At 46.2% G+C, this 19,381-nt stretch overlaps 1 protein-coding gene across 1 annotated transcript in view; it reads right to left on the reverse strand.

Annotated features, from left to right (window-relative positions):
- Positions 1-19,381, reverse strand: part of LOC143989531 (NACHT, LRR and PYD domains-containing protein 3-like) — a 99,848-nt gene that overhangs the window by 20,235 nt on the left and 60,232 nt on the right. Inside the window, exons 6-10 of the mRNA XM_077489663.1 lie at positions 5,620-5,784; positions 4,768-4,932; positions 4,203-4,367; positions 1,618-1,782; positions 1,200-1,364 (exon numbers count right to left, since the gene is read on the reverse strand). Coding sequence (XP_077345789.1) covers positions 1,200-1,364; positions 1,618-1,782; positions 4,203-4,367; positions 4,768-4,932; positions 5,620-5,784 — 825 coding nt within the window. The remainder of the gene's footprint in view (positions 1-1,199; positions 1,365-1,617; positions 1,783-4,202; positions 4,368-4,767; positions 4,933-5,619; positions 5,785-19,381) is intronic.

The raw sequence follows: 19,381 nt of genomic DNA on the forward strand, positions 1-19,381 counted from the left end.
CACCAGGGTTGGACTGGGACAGAAATTTGGCCCTGCACTTCATCCAGACCGGCCCACTTACATTTTGAGTGTCCCATCAGCACTCCCTTACATCAGAGTGTCCCATTACCAGCCCCCTTACATCAGAGTGTCCCATGAGCAGGCCCCTTACATCAGAGTGTCCCATCACCAGCCCCCTTACATCAGAGTGGCCCACTGAGCCATCGGCCCACTGGGAAACTCCCGGTAGTCCCGGTGGCCAGTACATGCCTGCCCACCGCAGTTGGTGATGGATAGGTTGGATGGATAGGTTACTGATATTTTGAACCACCTAGAGTCAGGAGCTGGGAAGAGAAGGAAGAGAACAAATGTTACTACCTGTTTTTTTTGTTTTTTTGTGTATATTTTGATATCCAAAAGCTAAAACAGGATTTCCTACTATTCTATCAGATTTTGTACCTAGTACTAGTTTACAAGTTGTTTAGACAATGTTGACTATCTTACATGAGTGGTGACCTGCTGATGTTGGATGCATATTCTGCATGACTGTAATGTCGCTTTATGCATTGTCTCATTAAAAATCATTTTGATTAAAAAAAAAAAAAAAAAAAAAAAAGGTGCTTACCGCCCAGAACAGGCGAGAGTAATACACAAAAACATGGTCATATTGGAACATGTTTGTATATTCGGATGAGGGCAAGGCTCTACTGGAAAACTGTTCTGGAGATTGATGTCTTCTGAGGGCCCTGACCAATCCCCAACTTGGATTGGCAGGGGGCAGACCTCCTCAAATACTCAGGGTCAGCCCAGCTGGGGAGGAGTTGTCCGGGTGGAAACTGGAGATGGATTGTTAGGTTTTCGAGGCCTAATCTATCATCAATCACATCATCCAGAGATACAAATCCTCATCAATCTTAATGAATAAGACCTGCCAACCCACTGAAACAAAAAACCCGCAGACACATCCACTCCCAAAGCTACACTCACTGTGAATGACAGCTCTCTTTAACTGCCACTAAAGGTAGACAAAGAGACAGGGATCATTGATCAAATGTGAAATAACAATATTTAGTCAGTGACATCACAGGGATCCCACGGGTCATCGTGGAAATTGATGGAGTTTGTGTTTACTAGTCTGAAGAGACTAAAAATTATGAAATTCGATTTTTACAACACTTGGGATGTAAAATGGACTGTTTCTATCAGTCTTGTGTACTCACTTTAATTCCTCGATCTGGCTGGTGGTCAGAGCCGCCATCATCTCCCCGAGACCAGGACCCTCTAGATCATTATCTGACAAATAAAGTTTCCTCAGGGTCAGGTTATTTCTGATTCCAGATGCCAGGTGGGAGCAAGAACTGTGTGACAACGAGTTCACATCCAAGCTGTAGAAGACAATGAAATTACATCAGACTTAATCCATCACCCAGGAATTTATGGGGATTGCATGAAGGTGGCTACGAATATTGGGAAATGTTCCTGACATTCATTAGACCTAAGGAAGCCTCTTAGATAAGTCATACAGGAGAAGTCCAGCTGAGTGTGACCACCTACTACTGGCTGATCTTTGATTTTGGTAGTTTTTATTTTATTTTTCTCATTCTTATATTAAGAACCAATCAGCTGTGATATACTTACTGTAAATCCTCTATCTGACTTGTTGGCAGAGCTTCCATGAGGTCCTGGAGATGAGGGCCATTCAGATTGTTATCAGACAGGATCAGTCTCTTCAAGGTCCGGTTCTCTTTAATTCCCAATGCCAGGTGGGGACAAGAACCATCTGTCAGCTGATTATCGTTCAAGCTGTGGAAGAAGAAGAGGAAAAAATTGGATAATATTATTCCGCCAAGAATGAGCCCGCCATTACTTACCTGAACAATGGTGACGAGTCCAGGATTGGAACATTGTGCTGAGTCTGTAAACATTTATAAATAGGAGATCCTGAGATATAAACTGTGGCCGGATCAGGACTTATCCTTATCAGTCACAGATTTGGTTACCCTCATGAAAGCCCAGTCTTACAATTTATGGTTCTTCATATCACGTATGATTGGGAGGTATTCCAATAAGAAATGTTTTACCAGACACAGTTTTTGTGATCATCACACCATGCTGATTGGACAACAAAGGGGCTACTGTAAAGTAATGAGGTCATCACTCTGCTCACTCTGTTCTCTCCTCTTGTCAGCACATGTGCACGGCAGCAGAGCCAGACTAGCAGTACCTCCCCCTCCCAGCCTGCTATATTGGAGACTACAGGAGGCTCACATTAAAGGAGGAGTAGGACCAAACACCGCTGGACAAGCATCGGGAACAAACACCACTGGATCAGCATTGGGACTAAACAGCACCGGACCAGCATTGGATTGGGAACAACAAACTACCAGACCAGCATTGAGAATCAGCACACTACCGGACCAGCATTGGGAACACCACATTACCAGACCAGCACTGGGAACACCACATTACCAGACCAGCACTGGGAACACCACATTACCAGACCAGCATTGGGAACAACACACTACCAGACCAGCATTGGGAACAACACACTACCAGACCAGCATTGAGAATTGGCACACTACCAGACCAGCATTGGGAACAACACACTACCAGACTAGCATTGCGAGCAAACAGCACCAGACCACCATTGGGAACAACACATTACCAGACTAGCATTGCGAGCAAACAGCACCAGACCAGCATTGGGATCAACACACTGCCAGACCAGCATTGAGAATAACACACTGCCAGACCAGCATTGGGAGCAAACAGCACAAAACCAGCATTGTGAGCAAGGCCAGCACTGGATTGGGAACAACGCACTACCGGACCAGCATTGGGAATGACACACTACCAGACCATTTTTAAAAAAATTGAACAAGTGTGTATCTATCACAGGGTGGTGTCTGTGGATACACTGATAGAAAAAATGCCGCGTCCTAATTATCACTTTGTGAATATAAATATTGACAGGGAAAAGGGGAAATGAGGGAGAAAAATAAAAAAAGGGAATAAAAGAACCTTCACATAAAAAGACCTAAAAAAAAAGAATTGTGGGTTCAATTGGACTTTTTAGGCATAAAGAAAGTTGTAAACACAACCGGTATATTCAAAAAGAATTATTTCTATTTATTTAAAAAAAAAAAAAAAAGACAATTTAAAAAGAACAGGGAAAAGTTCAATTTCCTTTTTACACAAAAAAAGGGAAAATGTTTCCTCCTTAAAACTACACATTTAAGACCTAATTGACATCCTATCAAACATAATAACAACCATTTCAAATTTCCAAAAGGGAAAGAAAGAAAAACAAAATATATATCTATACAAATGAGGGATCAAGGATATCAATCATACAGTCAAAGGTTACATATATTTTTGGTGCTCTACATGTTTCGTGTCTACGATGACACTTCTTCAGGAGCTGATAATAATGTTCTGAATTATTCCTTCGTAAAAGTGTGTCCCAAATAGGGAAATCACCGTTTCCAAAAGAGGAAATTGGTATGATTGATTACACAAAACTCATAAAGTTTAAATCTTCAGTGTTTTTAGTAAAACTTCTTGAGGCGTAAATGAACACAGATAAATCCGTGATGGATACTCTTTAGTATCTCCTGAGCTCAAGTTGCAAAAAACGGATCAAGTTCCCACTGGGTAAAAGAAGGAAAGTAAAGGGGGAATCAAAGAGGCAGACTAATCGGCCCATTCACCCCTATCATATTGTTTTTTGTGTGTAAAAGATGGCCGTCTTAAATGTGTAGTTTTAAGGAGGAAACATTTTCCCTTTTTTTGTGTAAAAAGGAAATTGAACTTTTCCCTGTTCTTTTTAAATTGTCTTTTTTTTTTTTTTTTTTAAATAAATAGAAATAATTCTTTTTGAATATACCGGTTGTGTTTACAACTTTCTTTATGCCTAAAAAGTCCAATTGAACCCACAATTCTTTTTTTTGAGGTCTTTTTATGTGAAGGTTCTTTTATTCCCTTTTTTTATTTTTCTCCCTCATTTCCCCTTTTCCCTGTCAATATTTATATTCACACTACCAGACCAGCATTGGGAACCAACATCACCGGACCAGCATTGGAAACCAACACCACCGGACCAACATTGGGAACCAACACCATCGGACCACCATTGAGAACAGACACCACCAGACCAGCATTGGGAATAACACATCACCGGACCTTTATGGTACTCCTGAACATTTGTATTTTCTCATACTCACTGTAATTCTTCTATGTGACTTGTTGGCAGGGCTACCATCAGATCCCTGAGATGAGGACCCTCCACTTTGTTGCTGGACAGGACTAGTTTCTTCAGGGTCTGGTTCTCTCGAATTCCCAGTGCCAGGTGGGTGCAGGAACTGTCTGTCAATTCATTATTTTCCAATCTGTAGAGGAAGGGAATTTAAATGTTCAAATCTGACCTATGAAAAGGGGAAGGAGGATGATACTAAGAACACCACTGACTTACTAATCAATTATAGAGACCTACAGAATTTTCTGTGCTGTCCAAGTTCTATTCTTCTGACATGGTCACCAAATCTGGCTGGACTAATCTTCTTTCTAGGTGCACCTTAAAGCCTTTTTAAAAAGTTACTCTTTACACATAAAAGTAGTGTGATAAGCTGCCAAGAACCTCACAACAGTCAAATCTTCAACATCCCACAGTCCAATAAAGGGGCATGGATACATGTATACACTGTATACTGTATACACAAAGACATAGGGAGATTTTAACATCAGCTCTCCCTGAATGATATCTTCATCTTGTGGTATTATTATACTCACTCCAATTCCTCTATCCGGCTTGTTGTCAGAGCCACCATCAGATCCTGGAGATGAGGACCCTCCACGCTGTTACTATTCAGGACCAGTCTCCTCAGGGTCTGGTTATCTCTTATTCCCAATGCCAAGTATGAGCAGGAATTGTCTTTCAGGTCATTATATTTCAGTCTGTAGAAGAAGGTAGTCAGAAATTTGTTAAAATTATGTGTTCCTCGGGAATGAATTATTTATATATAACCAGCCCTTTACATATTGAACATTTCCATCAGTCCCTACCCTCAAGGCGCTTACAATCTAAGGTCCCTATCTCACATCACATACTAAGGCCAGTTTAGACAGGAGCCAAGTGTGTGTGGAAATTGGAATACCCATGGAATTTACATGACGTCACATGAGTCCCTACGAGTCAACACTTTAATCGACTCTGTGTGTGTGTGTCCATTTGAGTCCCTACAAATCTACACTTTAATCAGGTCCATGTATATGGTCACATGAGTGTGTGCAAGTTTATGCTTTAACCTGTCTTCCCTCTAAAATTAGCTACAGATGGGAAGAGACACCAGTATTGTGGTGCACAGGACTATTACCTAACACACAAACCATAGTCACCATGTGATCTTCTCCCCCATGGTATCATGGAATCCTTGCCATATGTTCATAACATGTATTATGAGAGACCAGCAGTAGGGTTAGCTGTTTTTTTTCAGCTAAAAAACACTGGCTGTCATGTCAGGTAGAGACTCCTCATAGTTATCTGCTGGAGGATTAGATCCCCCCCATGTATGATCACCTATCATGTAAAGGCTTAGACATGTCCCCCATAATTATTACTACAACCAGCCCTGGAATACTCACTCCAATTCCTCTATCTGGCTTGTTGTCAGAGCTGTCATCAGGTCCTGGAGATAAGGACCCTCAAGTTTGTTACCAGACAGGACTAGTCTTCTCAGGATCTGGTTATTTTCTATTACCGATACCAGGTGGGGGCAGGAACTGTGTGTCAGATTATTATCGCTCAGACTGTAGAAGAGAAGAAGATTTATAGGACAATGTCAATGATGGAAATGTGTTCACCAAGAATACTACTTATTGATCGTCACATGAATGGAACCGATTCTGTATAATAAATAAAATACATTTAGATCACTTTATTAAACTCTTCGAAATATTGTCTTACGTAGAAGAAAAGTCCAGATTTTTACTCTTGTATCCAGATAATCTCTCATACAGTACTTGGGGTGCTATTCCATCCACTGACACCAACGATGGAGGCATCATTTCTGTTACTGACACCAGCAATGAAACACTATTCCTCCTGCTGACCCCATCGAAAAGGGCACAATTCCTCCCACTGACACCAACAATGGGACACTATTCCTCTCACTGACCCCAATGATGGTACATTATTCCTCTCACTGACCCCAATGATGGTACATTATTCCTCTCACTGACACCAATGATGGGGAACTATTCCTCTCACTGACACCAATGATGGGACACTATTGATTTTTTTATTGAAAAGAATCAAGCAACCAATTTTATACAAAAGTAAAAAACAAAAACCATAGTAAAATTCTTCTACAGAAATCAAAGGAATACACATCCATGTTCAGAATATATACAACATATACATAATCCGCTACCAAAGCAGCAGAGAGGGCCTAAGAGGCACAACCCATCACCTATGTACGCAGCCATTTATCAAAAATGAATCGTAAATTATAAAATCTAGGGTGATAAGAGACAGACAGCCACATCCAAGAAAGAGACTCCTGGCAGTGAGTGAGGCTTGAAGCCCCTCCATGCCTTCAACCAAGCCCCCTGCCCCCGCTTGTTTCTCTAAAGCACCCGAATCTTCCCCACCTCATGCAAAATGTCATACACCACCACCTCAACAGGAAGGATTTTATGCCGAGTGCTGACCTGACACCTTGCGTTCCAGGTGAAATAATGGACTACTAGGTTAACTAAAAAAAGTGTGTAGCACTAACCCCCGAAGGAGCTGCTAGTTAGATTTGGACTTACCGTTACTGCCCGTTCTCCTCGTTGTACGTCTAGGGGTTCCCGTGGTAGATGGCCCAGTAACTTAGAGACTGACAACAGATCCACTTGAATGGATTTTATTTGCAAAAACGTAGACAATGAAACAGTCTCTTGAATTGGGATCAGAGGGTTGTTAAGGGAAGTTCAGGTACTCTTAGTGTCAAAGTCAAATTTGCTGAAGAACTTGCTTACTTTGACTGCATCCAGAGAATAGCCATTCGCAACTGGATGATCACTCTGGTTGGTTAGTCCCTCTCTCACAAGGCCTAGCAGCCAACAAGGTGCTTACTCAGGAACAAGTCTTTGCCACAGACATTGTTATAGAATGTACAAGATAATGTCCCTGCCACAGACGTTGTTTTGGAACACGTAGGAAAACTAAACTTGAAACACTTGTAGGATACCTGGATCTTTCAGCCAGCTTGGCGATATCCACAAGACCAGATCCTCTCGGTTACTTCAGCCCTTCCAGGCTCCTGCTAAGAAACCAACCACACGTGGTGTTCTTCTGAAGAGTCCTCCCCTGGAAGGGCTGAAGTAACTGAGAGGATCTGGTCTTGTGGATATCGCCAAGCTGGCTGAAAGATCCAGGTATCCTACAAGTGTTTCAAGTTTAGTTCGGAGACAACACCCAACCAGCTCAGAATCCTTCTTTTAGTTTCCATGCCTCAGGCTAGCCAGCCCCAAGACATTAAAGTCGGGTGGCCATAGCCTTCCTGGGGGCTGGTCGGGAGGACCAGGACCATGAAGTCAGTACATCATTCTGAACCAGAACCCTGAATCAGGTGACGTCCGCATCTTAAGTACCCTCTCCCAGAAAACACAGTGAGAACGCCACTCCCACTGGGCGGGCTCCAAAGGGAGAGTAACTTAAGCACCCAACCAGACCATAGTTCCATGCCTGCCAGGAGAAACAGCGCCCCCTGTGGCCAGGCTGAACATCTCACGGTCCAGTCAGTCATGCTGAAGTCTAATTTAGACAATTGTACCCAAATCAAACTGCAGTTTAGGCAAACTTTAACTTTGGAAAAACCGCATAGCACGTGCTCTTCAGGAGCCACCGCTACAAGTGTATCCAAACAAAAAACCCCACCAGTATTGAATGCTCTGTACACCCACTCAGCATACCCCAGCCTGGAGGGGAAAGGAACACCGAAGGCCCACCCCACCTGTTTGTACACCTCTATGTTAAAAGGACAATGAAGCAGAAAATGGTCCATAGTCTCCTCTTCACCTGCACACTCCTCCCGAGGACAGCAACGATCCATCTCACTGCAGAATTTTAAATTGCCCCGAACATAGAGCCTTCCATGGAAGCACAACTAGGCCAGATCCCTAAATTTAAGGGGGACTCTATCCAAATTTATCAGTCTTAACCCTGCCCTCAAAATTGGGCCTGGGCAATCCCTTAAGACCAGTGGGTCATGAAAGAATTGACTCATAAGGACTTTCCTCTGAACTGATCTGAGATCTTCAGCCAACAATCGCCACTGCCGTAGTAACTTCAGGCACGGAGCGACATAGGCTGGTAGCTGACCATGATGACTCATGAGATTCTTCACTTGGCCACCTTCTTTCCAAAGTCATAGAAAAGGCCTAAACCAAGATTCAAATATGCCTACCTATCCAGGAGGTTCCACTGCAAGCATATTACCAATGTTAAACTTGAGAAAAAGCAGCAAAAAGAACTGGGTTGACCATACCTAAGCCACCCTCCCTCCTGGATAGATAGGTGACATTCCTCTTAATGGGGTTCAGTCTGTTCCCCCACAGCATCTGGAAGAATACACTACTGACCCAAGCATAGAGAGACACTGGCAAGATGCAGACAAAGCTGACATATAAGAAGATCGGAATCAGGTAAGTCTTAATCAGATCAACCATTTCCCTCAGAGATAACTTCCATTTCTTCCATCTGACCATCTTAGTATTGCCAATTTCCAGTCTGCCTTCCCAGTTTCTGAGGCCATAGTTGCCGGGTCCAATTTCAATGCCTTCATTTTTTTCATGGGGCACTGGAAAGGTGTCCGGGAGATTAAACCCCTCACCTTCCTTTCCCATCCAGAAAACTTCACTCTTTTCTTGATTGATCTTGGAGCCTGATGCTTCAGAGTAACATGATATCAGAGAGACCACCTCCTCCACTTCATCCGCCCAGTGACAATCACTGACACATTGTCCGCATAGGCAAAAACCCTCAATGGCAGCTCACCCGTGAACCCCACACAACATGCCACTCTCTAGCCTCCCGACGAAGGGGTCGATTGCAAACACATAGAGCAGGGGACTCAGGGGACAACCCTGGCACACCCCACAGCCAACCTCAAAGGACTGCCCAACCCAACCATTAACAAGAGGAAAGCTTTCTGCCCCCTTATACAAGACTTTTAACCAATCGACAAAACCACCCGGCAGACCACACTTACTAAGGAGCAACCACAGCTACTCATGGTTAACACATTTAAAAGCCTTTGCCTGATCCAATGTCAGCAAATACTTTCCCCAGCCTGCAGCCCTGCACCGCTCCAAGGCCTCCCGGACAGTTAAAAGCACTGTGAAGGTGCTCCTACCCTGGACTGAACAGTGCTGATGGCGAGAAAGCAAAGACTCTGCTACTGATGATATGCGCCAGAAAAAATCTTTGCCAGCACCTTTCTATCGATATTAAGAAAGCTGATGGGGTGTCAAGTCTCAATCATCGAAGGATCTTTACTTTTTGAAAGAAGAATCACAGCCAAGTGCCTCATGGAAGGAGGAAGCACCCCCTCAGCAAGGCAACTGTTAAAAACCTCTACCAAATGTGGAGCCAGAATAGAATTAAAGGCTTTGTAAAACTCAGCCATCAAGCCGTCCAGTCCAGGTGATTTTTTGATGGCAAGCTGTTCAATTGCCCTCATCACCTCTTCAACTGTGATCTCCTCTGTCAAATTCATCAATGGGACATCTCCATCATTTAGACCTGGAGTAGAGTCCAAAAAACTTTCCATCCTGTCACGGTCAAGCTCTTTCCTCCCAAGAAGGTCAGCATAAAAGGACCTCATGACCTCCAGGATCTCTGACCTGGACTTTGTCCTTAAGGCCAAAGACCGTTTTAACAACTACACCTTGTTTGCAGTTCTGGTAAGGGTCAGGCGAGTGGTACTTACCATAGTCCCTCTCCAGAACCAAAGAGGCATGCCGGTCATATTGACACTTCCTGAGAAGGAGTTTCATTTCAGAGATGCCCCAGGATCTCCTTCTCTTGAGACAAGAATATCGCGCCTCCTCCGTAAATGTTGGTAGGTCATGTATTTATTAAACTGTTTTCTATTGGCTAGGCCCCTGAAGAATCCAGCGATCCTCTTTTTGGTAAACTCCCACCACTCAGCCTTGCTGCTACAAAAGTCCAGAATGGTCACCTGTGCCTGAAAAAAAATCCTCAAAGGATTGTCTAACATGTTCTTCCTTGAGAAGAGTCAAATTAAATCTCCAGATGCCCTTGCCCCTCTGAGGGGCGTCTGAAGCATTCAGAACCACAGATAGCATACAGTGATTAGAGAACTCTACTGCCTGCACCACTGGGGGCAAGAAAGTAGAGGTCTCTTTAAAAAAAAACTATCTATCCTACTCTGACTACTACCTTGATGAAAGGTGAACCAGGTGTCATCCGGGAGCTGCTTAATGTGCACATCCACAATACCAGCATCTCTAACCATACTATTTAAAAAAACGCTATCATATCTCAGCCTGTCCTTGAAGTCCTTCCTGTCCTTGGGCCTAGTTACTGTATTAAAGTCACCTCCAAAGACCACTTGCCGGGATGTAAAAAGAAATGGCTTGATCCTTGTAAAAGGGCACTTCCTGTCGTACTTTGTGTGTGGCCCATAAACATTAATTAGCCACAGGTCCTGCCCTCCCACAAGGACGTCTAAGACCATATATCTCCCAATCTTAACCTCAATAACTTGCCGGACAGTTACCATGCCGGTTTTGAACAACACCGCTACCCCACCGTAAGGCCACATGAGACCAGTAAGATGGACCATATCTCCACTCTCTCTTGGCCATATGAATATCTGCCAAGGAGGACTAGTCTCTTGCAAAAACAAAATTTCAGCATCTAATTGGCTGAACAAAAAGAAGGCCATAGAACGAGCTCCTACTGACTTAATGCTAGCGACATTTATTGTCACCGCTTTTAATGGAAGGGGAACCACCATTTGAGTTATTAAGTGGTTTGCTTCTTAGCTCCCCTCTGCTGCTCATCACCAGAAGCCTCTTTCTTTCTTGAGGCCGTCTCCAACGCCATTTCTGAATCCCAACTTTGCTCCGAAGAAGCCCCAGATGAGGAAATATCTAACTTAGAAGCCCTATGATGGTTGGAGACAGGCACTGGAGCTTCCCCTCCCCGTTACGTCCTCACTGCCTGCTTCTTCCACCTCCCAACCTTCCTTCTCTCTTCCAGGTACTGCAGGTCAGCTTCAGAGATGCTCTCATCTCTTGCTTTTGTAGCACTAACCCCCGAAGGAGCTGCTGGTTTTATTTGGGCTTACCGTTACCTCACCTGCTCGCCTCTTCATCTTAGGGGGGTCCCGTTGGAAAATAGCCCAAATAATGATGAATCCGACACTTAGTCCTTTTTTGAAGATTTATTTAGGGGTAACACACAGGAAGAAAGAGAACATAGTCCTTCAATAGAGGGTTAGAGGATAAAGGGGAGTTCAGGCACCTAGTAATTGCGGGTTCGAGGTATTAGTCAGATCCAGAGAACAAACAGCTCCAGCAGTCACCAGATAGGCCCCTCTCACTTGACCTAGCAGCCGATGAGGTGCTCAACAAAGTCTCTGCCACACACTTGTCACATGAACTTAGAGATCTTGAGAGTTTTAGAAGAACTACCATACAGTACCAGATTCTTTCAGCCGACCCAGTGATACTGTATGGATATTGATCCGGATTGCATACTCCAACTGAGTTTCCAGGCTCCTTCAGAGACACCAGCCTTGCGCTCAGTCCTCTACTGAAAAAGTCCTCCCCTGGATCCTCCAGTTTTCTTGGCTTCTCCCCGCAGGTGAGACAGCGCAGGACCACCCTTGGATCAGCAGGCCCCAAAACATTTCTGGGCCCACACTCTCAGTTGCAAAGCCTCAGGCCAGCCGGCCCGAGGCGCAGGACCATGCGACACCAACCCCAAGCCAGGAGGGCCATAAGGTTGGGATAGTGGACCGCGGAAAACGAACCACCAAAAATGGCGTTGGTACCTTAAATACCCTCTCCCAGAATGCACATCAGGGAAACCACTCCCACTGAACCATTTCCGAGCAAGAGATAGTATCTAATACATCCAACCTGCTGCATTTCCACACTTACCGGCGGTGACAACGACACCTGTGGTCAAGTGGGAACTAGTGCAACCCAAAAAATACCAAGTTGTACCGGCGCTCAACCTCCCTCTTGCTGTGCTTGAGGGTCCGCTGCAATCCCAATCCTAGTCCCCCCCCAGAAAAACCAGGGTAAGTGAATGATATATATATATATATATATATCTTTAGGGGATTGCGCCTCCCACTCATTATTTATACTACCCCCTTCTCAATAGAGTATGCTTAATAATACTTATATTCACTAAATAATCACTGTGCCCCCATATTATCCAAAATATATACACAAAACATTAGTTTATAATTGCAAAAAATATAGCGTCCTTATTGTGTGATATTTTAATTCGATTGCTTCAACTGTGCCGTCTTAATCATCGATCATCTTCTAATCAAAAGTCCACTTGTGTCAACTAAAATAACCAAAACTGTGCCACTGTCACCAAGCAGAATGGCCACTCACCAGATGTCCCCAATCAGTAAGCCTTCGGTTCATTCAACGGATAACCAATCCACAACGCATTCCTCCCGTTAGCAATTCCTCAACGTCCATATATTCATACAAAATTAAATGGAACCAATATAGTGTAAAACCGTTTTAACTTTAATGGAAAAATCAATAAAAAAACAATAAAAAACGTATTGCACTCACATTTCAATGTGTCTATTGGCCGACACCAAGCCTTTCCAGCAATGAGAAAACCGTTAAAATCAGGCAAGCCACTGATGTTCCGCAGGTGGTGTTAGTCTCCCTCCACTGGGCCGACCTGTTCCTGGCTTGTATTCAAGGACCGTATGTCTTCCACAACTCCTACGTGTTTCGCATTTGAGCGTCGTCAGGAAGCTTCCCATCCCTGGCCAACTTGACTGTTACCGACCATCCCCCAGTCCAGATATTACGTCAAGCTTAGTCAAAACCTCACCATAATTCTTTAACCAGACCTCCAGATCCCGAGCAGGGATGCTCTCATTAGTGAGAATAATTGTGATCTTTTTCACTGTTGACCTTCGTGAAACTGCAACTGGGGCCAGACCTTCTTATTCTCGTCTTAACCTGCACTGAGCCTCATATCGCTCCCAGAACAGGTCAAGACCCTATGGCCTGGTGAAGCTAATAGTATATTCCCGGCTCCCAGCTGCATGTATTAGGGCATACAGATCGTTTGCCCCAAAACCCATCTCCAAAATCATGTTCACCACCGCACGCTGTGCTGGAGGGATTGCACCACCTTCCCATTTAAGAATGATTACATTTCGTCTCGGACCCCCAGCAGAAGCCAGAGACCCAAGACCAGATGCTGGTGTGCTGATGTAACATTAGTCTGTATATTATTATTAAAGTGGCTGTAAACCCTTAGGCCGCGTACACACGGGCGGATTGTCTGTCCAACTTAGTCCGCTGAACCGTGTTTCAGCGGACAATCCGCTCGTGTGTGGGCTTCAGCTGACTTTTTCAGCGGACAATCTGACGAACAAAGTCTTACGGAATTTCCGTAAGACAGTCCGTTCAAACTTGGTTTTGTCCGTCCAAACTTGGTTTCAGCGGACAGTCCGCTCGTGTGTAGGCAAGTTGGACGGACTAAGTATGGCGCATGCTCAGAAAGGATTTACACGGCCGAAGGTTGCATTGCAGTGTATTGGACGTCGTTTTTCTAGTCCCGTCGTACGTGCTGTACACGTCATCACACACGCTTTCAGCGGACTGTCTGCTCATCGTGTGTGGTCAAGTCCGTTCATGCAAATTTTGAACGGATTGTCTGTCGGATTGTCTGACGAACTTAGTTGGGCAGACAATCCGCCCGTGTGTACGCGGCCTTACAAACCACTTTGACCTACAGGTAAGCCTAGATCAGGCATGTCCAAAGTCCGGCCCGCAGGCCAATTGCGGCCCGCGGCCCGGTTTTGAACGGCCCGCCTGGTTATTTGGACATACATATCTTTTGTGGCCCCCGACGATCTCCCAGCGCCGGGGCCACAAAAGATATATATCAGCCGTCACTAAATGGCTGGACCGAGCGCTGCCAGTGTAGCAAGCGACAGCAATCACTGGTTTGCTGGGACCGCGGGTTTCCCCAGCAACCAGTGACGCTGCGCGCAAGCGCCCGCCCCCTGCTCCTGGCCGCGTCTCTCGGAGCTGAAGAGACACGGGCAGTAGGGGTGTGACGTCACGTGCGTGCCCCGCCCCCCTGCTGCCCGCGGTTCCCGGATCTCATCGCAAGGCAGCTTCAGTTGTGCCCACACTCCTGCAGTTAAGGTATGTGGGCACATTAGTTATCTATTAGTGATCAGTGTTGTGCACACTGTTGGGCATATTTTAAGGGGCTTTTTTTTGTAAAGGGCACGCTGATGGGAAAATTTTATGTTAAAGGGCACTCTGATGGGCACATTTTATTTTAAGGGACACGCTGATGGATATATTTTTTATGTGCACACTGATGGGCATGTTTTGTTAAGGTGCCCCTTAACAAAATATGCCCATCGATGTGCACATTAAAAATATACCCATCAGCGTGTCCCTTAAAATAAAATGTGCCCATCAGAGTGCCCTTTAACATAAAATTTTCCCATCAACGTGCCCCTTAACATAAAATAAGGGTCACGCTGATGGGCACCTTTTATGTTAAGGAGTAATCCGATGGACAAATTTTATTTTACGGGGCACGCTGATGGGTATATTTTTAATGTGCACATCGATGGGCATATTTTGTTAAGGGGCACGCTGATGGGTACAACAAAATGTGCCCTACAAAATATGCCCATCGATGTGCACATTAAAAATATACTCATCAGCATGCCCCTTAAAATAAAAATTGTCCATCAGAATGCCTCCTAACATAATAGGTGCCCATCAGTGTGACCCTTATTTCATGTTAAGGGGCACGCTGATGGGCAGATTTTATTTTAAGAGCAACACTGATAGGTACATTTTATATTAAAAGGGGCACTTTGATGGGCAAATTTTAAGTTAAGGGGCATGTTTTGTTGTGTCCATCAGAGTGCCCCTTAATATAAAATGTGCCCATCAGCATGACACTTATTTTATGTTAAGGGAAATCCTGATGTGCACATTTTATGTTAAGGGGCACTGTGATGGGGACACCTGATGTAAAGGGGCACTGTGATGGGGACACCTGATGTAAAGGGGCACTGTGATGGGGACACCTGATGTAAAGGGGTACTGTGATGGGGACACCAGATGTAAAGGGGCACTGTGATGGGGACACCTGATTTAAAGGGGCACTGTGATGGGGACACCTGATGTAAAGGGGCACTGTGATGGGGACACCTGATGTAAAGGGGCACTGCGATGGGGACACCTGATGTAAAGGGGCACTGCGATGGGGACACCTGATGTAAAGGGGCACTGCGATGGGGACACCTGATGTAAAGGGGCACTGTGATGGGGACACCTGATGTAAAGGGGCACTGTGATGGGGACACCTGATGTAAAGGGGCACTGTGATGGGGACACCTGATGTAAAGGGGCACTGTGATGGGGACACCTGATGTAAAGGGGCACTGTGATGGGGACACCTGATGTAAAGGGGCATTGTGATGGGGACACCTGATGTAAAGGGGCACTGTGATGGGGACACCTGATTTAAAGGGGCACTGTGATGGGGACACCTGATTTAAAGAGGCACTGTGATGGGGACACCTGATGTAAAGGGGCACTGTGATGGGGACACCTGATTTAAAGGGGCACTGTGATGGGGACACCTGATTTAAAGAAGCACTGTGATGGGGACACCTGATGTAAAGGGGCACTGATGGGGACACCTGATGTAAAGGGGCACTGCGATGGGGACACCTGATGTAAAGGGGCACTGTGATGGGGACACCTGATTTAAAGAAGCACTGCGATGGGGACACCTGATTTAAAGGGGCACTGTGATGGGGACACCAGATTTAACTTGACAATAAATATTGTTGAAATGCTAAGGAAATTGTACATTTCTCATGTTTTTGATAGATATACAGTTACTACAATATTTCTGAGTCGTAGCACAGACTTGAGATTCGGACCTCGGCCCAAAGAAAATTTTGGCGACCGGACCTCCTTTAATTTTAATTCATTACCCCTGATATATATGCTTCGGAAGGTACAGGGAGGACAGGACCGAGCGCCGTACACAGGAGAATTTCCTGTTTATGGGCGGCCTCTGTAATAGGAAGTCCTTCTCCTGCACTGCCATTGGACGACTTTTCTGTCCATCAAAGGAGGCGGGACTTTCTATTAAAGAAGCCGCCATGTAAACAGGAGATTCTCCTTTGGCGCTCGTCAGTGCATTCCTGGCAATGGTGCTGCGTTCCTGGCAATGGTGCTGCGTTCCTGGCAATGGTGCTGCGTCCCTGGCAATGGTGCTGCGTCCCTGGCAATGGTGAGTCATTCCTGGCAATGGTGCTGCATTCCTAGCAATGGTGAGGCATTTGGAGAGGCATTCCTGGCAATGGTGAGGCATTTGGGGAGGCATTCCTGGCAATGGTGAGGCATTTGGGGAGGCATTCCTGGCAATGGTGCTGTGTCCCAGGCAATGGTGCTGTGTCCCTGGCAATGGTGCTGTGTCCCTGGCAATGGTGGGGGAATTCCTGGCAATGGTGGGGGAATTCCTGCCTATGGTGGGGGAATTCCTGGCTATGGTGCTGCGTTCCTGGCAATGGTGCTGCGTTCCTGGCAATGGTGAGTCATTCCTGGCAATGGTGCTGCGTTCCTGGCAATGGTGAGTCATTCCTGGCAATGGTGCTGCGTTCCTGGCAATGGTGCTGCGTTCCTGGCAATGGTGCTGCGTTCCTGGCAATGGTGAGTCATTCCTGGCAATGGTGCTGCATTCCTGGCAATGGTGCTGCATTCCTGGCAATGGTGCTGCATTCCTGGCAATGGTGAGGCATTGGGGGAGGCATTCCTGGCAATGGTGAGGCATTTGGGGAGGCATTCCTGGCAATGGTGAGGCATTTGGGGAGGCATTCCTGGCAATGGTGCTGCGTCCCAGACAATGGTGCTGCGTCCCTGGCAATGGTGCTGCGTCCCTGGCAATGGTGAGTCATTCCTGGCAATGGTGAGGCATTTGGGGAGGCATTCCTGGCAATGGTGCTGCGTCCCTGGCAATGGTGAGTCATTCCTGGCATTGGTGCTGCATTCCTGGCAATGGTGAGGCATTTGGAGAGGCATTCCTGGCAATGGTGAGGCATTTGGGGAGGCATTCCTGGCAATGGTGAGGCATTTGGGGAGGCATTCCTGGCAATGGTGCTGTGTCCCAGGCAATGGTGCTGTGTCCCTGGCAATGGTGCTGTGTCCCTGGCAATGGTGCTGTGTCCCTGGCAATGGTGGGGGAATTCCTGGCAATGGTGGGGGAATTCCTGGCTATGGTGGGGGCATTCCTGGCTATGGTGGGGGCATTCCTGGCTATGGTGGGGGCATTCCTTGCTATGGGGGGGTATTCCTGGCTATGGGGGGGGGGCATTCCTGGCTATGGTGGGGGCATTCCTGGCTATGGTGGGGGCATTCCTGGCTGTGGTGGGTGTGTTCCTGGCTGTGGTGGGTGTGTTCCTGGCAAAGGTGGGTCTCCAGATGTGCACTGATTAGGCTGCATTGGTGGGCACTGACCATTATTTTGCTTCACAGTTCTTTATTTAAACATTTTTTTTTCCTGAAACTTCCCTCTTAAAGTGAAGGTGTGTGTTATACGCCAATTAATACAGTATGTACAAATACGCCCAAGCTCATTTCTTCCCACACACAGCCACAAAGGCAAGAGAATTCTTGTTGGGCAGTGTATTAGAGCTCGAACGAACACACTTAGACCGAATTTTAACGATTCAAAGAATGTCAGGCAAAATGGTCGGCCCTCGCGCATGTTCAGTTCATCAAATCCGGCCCTCTTTGAAAAAAGTTTGGACACCCCTGGCCTAGATTAAGGCTTACCTGTAGGTCCAAGAAATATCTCCTAAAACTATACAGTTTAGGAGATATTTACAAAAAGACAGCCACCGCTGTCTACGGCACATGCGCCCTAGACAGCGGCGCGCAGGCCGCAGATCACGGCGACATGCCCCGAGTGTCGGCTCCCGTGCGCATGCGCGGGAGTGACATCATCACTGCTCCGGCGAATCACAGCGCCGGAAGCAGCGAGACACGGAAGTCACTCCGGGGTCCAATGCAGCGGCGGACATGAAGACGGAGGACCGCTTCGGGGGTTATTCATAATGAGCTAGTATGCTATGCATACTAGCTCATTATGCCTTTGCCTTGCAGGTTCCTTTTTTTATTTTATTTTTTCAACTGCCTTTACTTCCTCTTTAATTGCTTGGACTGAACTGGGATGATTGTCCATCACACTTATGCTGGGACGATTGCTATCCATCACACGCACATTCACTTTCCCATCAGGAAAAGTCACAGTTTCTACTGCAATACCAGCTGTTTCCTGAACCGGCACTGTAGAGTCTTCAGCAGCTATGGGGCAAACAGCTTTGGACTCAGCTAAAGGAGGGTTAACAGGCTGGGCTGACACTTGTAGTTCCTTTGCAGGAATGTCATTTTTTAAATGCAACTTTTGCTGCACTGCAGCATCATCAGGTACAGCATTGCTACACATAGGATTAGCAACTTGATTGTCACTAGGCACACTTTCAGTATTACTCATGGTGATAGATGGCACAAAAACAGTTTCATCCCCTGCTTGGGGCTTAACATTATTAGGCACATCATCAGTAATGTCCTCATCACCAAACGCCAGCTTGGAAGGGCCATCCATTGCCTGGATGGCCCTCAGCATGCCTCCTGATTCCTAGGAAGGCATGGGACTGCTTACCTCTCCCTGAGGGGGCAGGGGGTCTGAACTGGGGGTCTCCTCCTCCACCTCCACCTTTGCCATCCTTGCAAACCTTTGATCATTGCCAAACTTCTCCTTGAAGGGCCCACCTTTTCCTTCCATCATGGACACAATGACTTTAGCTGGACTTTAGCCAGTTGGATTTCTGAATCCATCGATCCACGATTCATGCTGTGCAAGCCCTCACTCTGCCTTTGCAAACATTTCAGCCCTCACTGGGGGCAGAGAGATCTCCAGCCATGGCTTGTACAGGGACAGGCATGTCACCAGACGGCCCAGGAGATGGCTGCGAGCTTCCAGCAGGAGAGGCCCCGCTGGCCTCCATGGCTTCCCCAGAAAGGGGCCAGGAGGGCTGGCAGAGATTTCACCACACTCCCCTCTCAC

The sequence above is a fragment of the Lithobates pipiens genome, unplaced genomic scaffold (assembly GCF_037356315.1).
Source record: "Lithobates pipiens isolate NorthernLeopardFrog02 unplaced genomic scaffold, aLitPip1_a1.2 Scaffold_18, whole genome shotgun sequence".
Taxonomy (NCBI): Eukaryota; Metazoa; Chordata; class Amphibia; order Anura; family Ranidae; genus Lithobates; species Lithobates pipiens.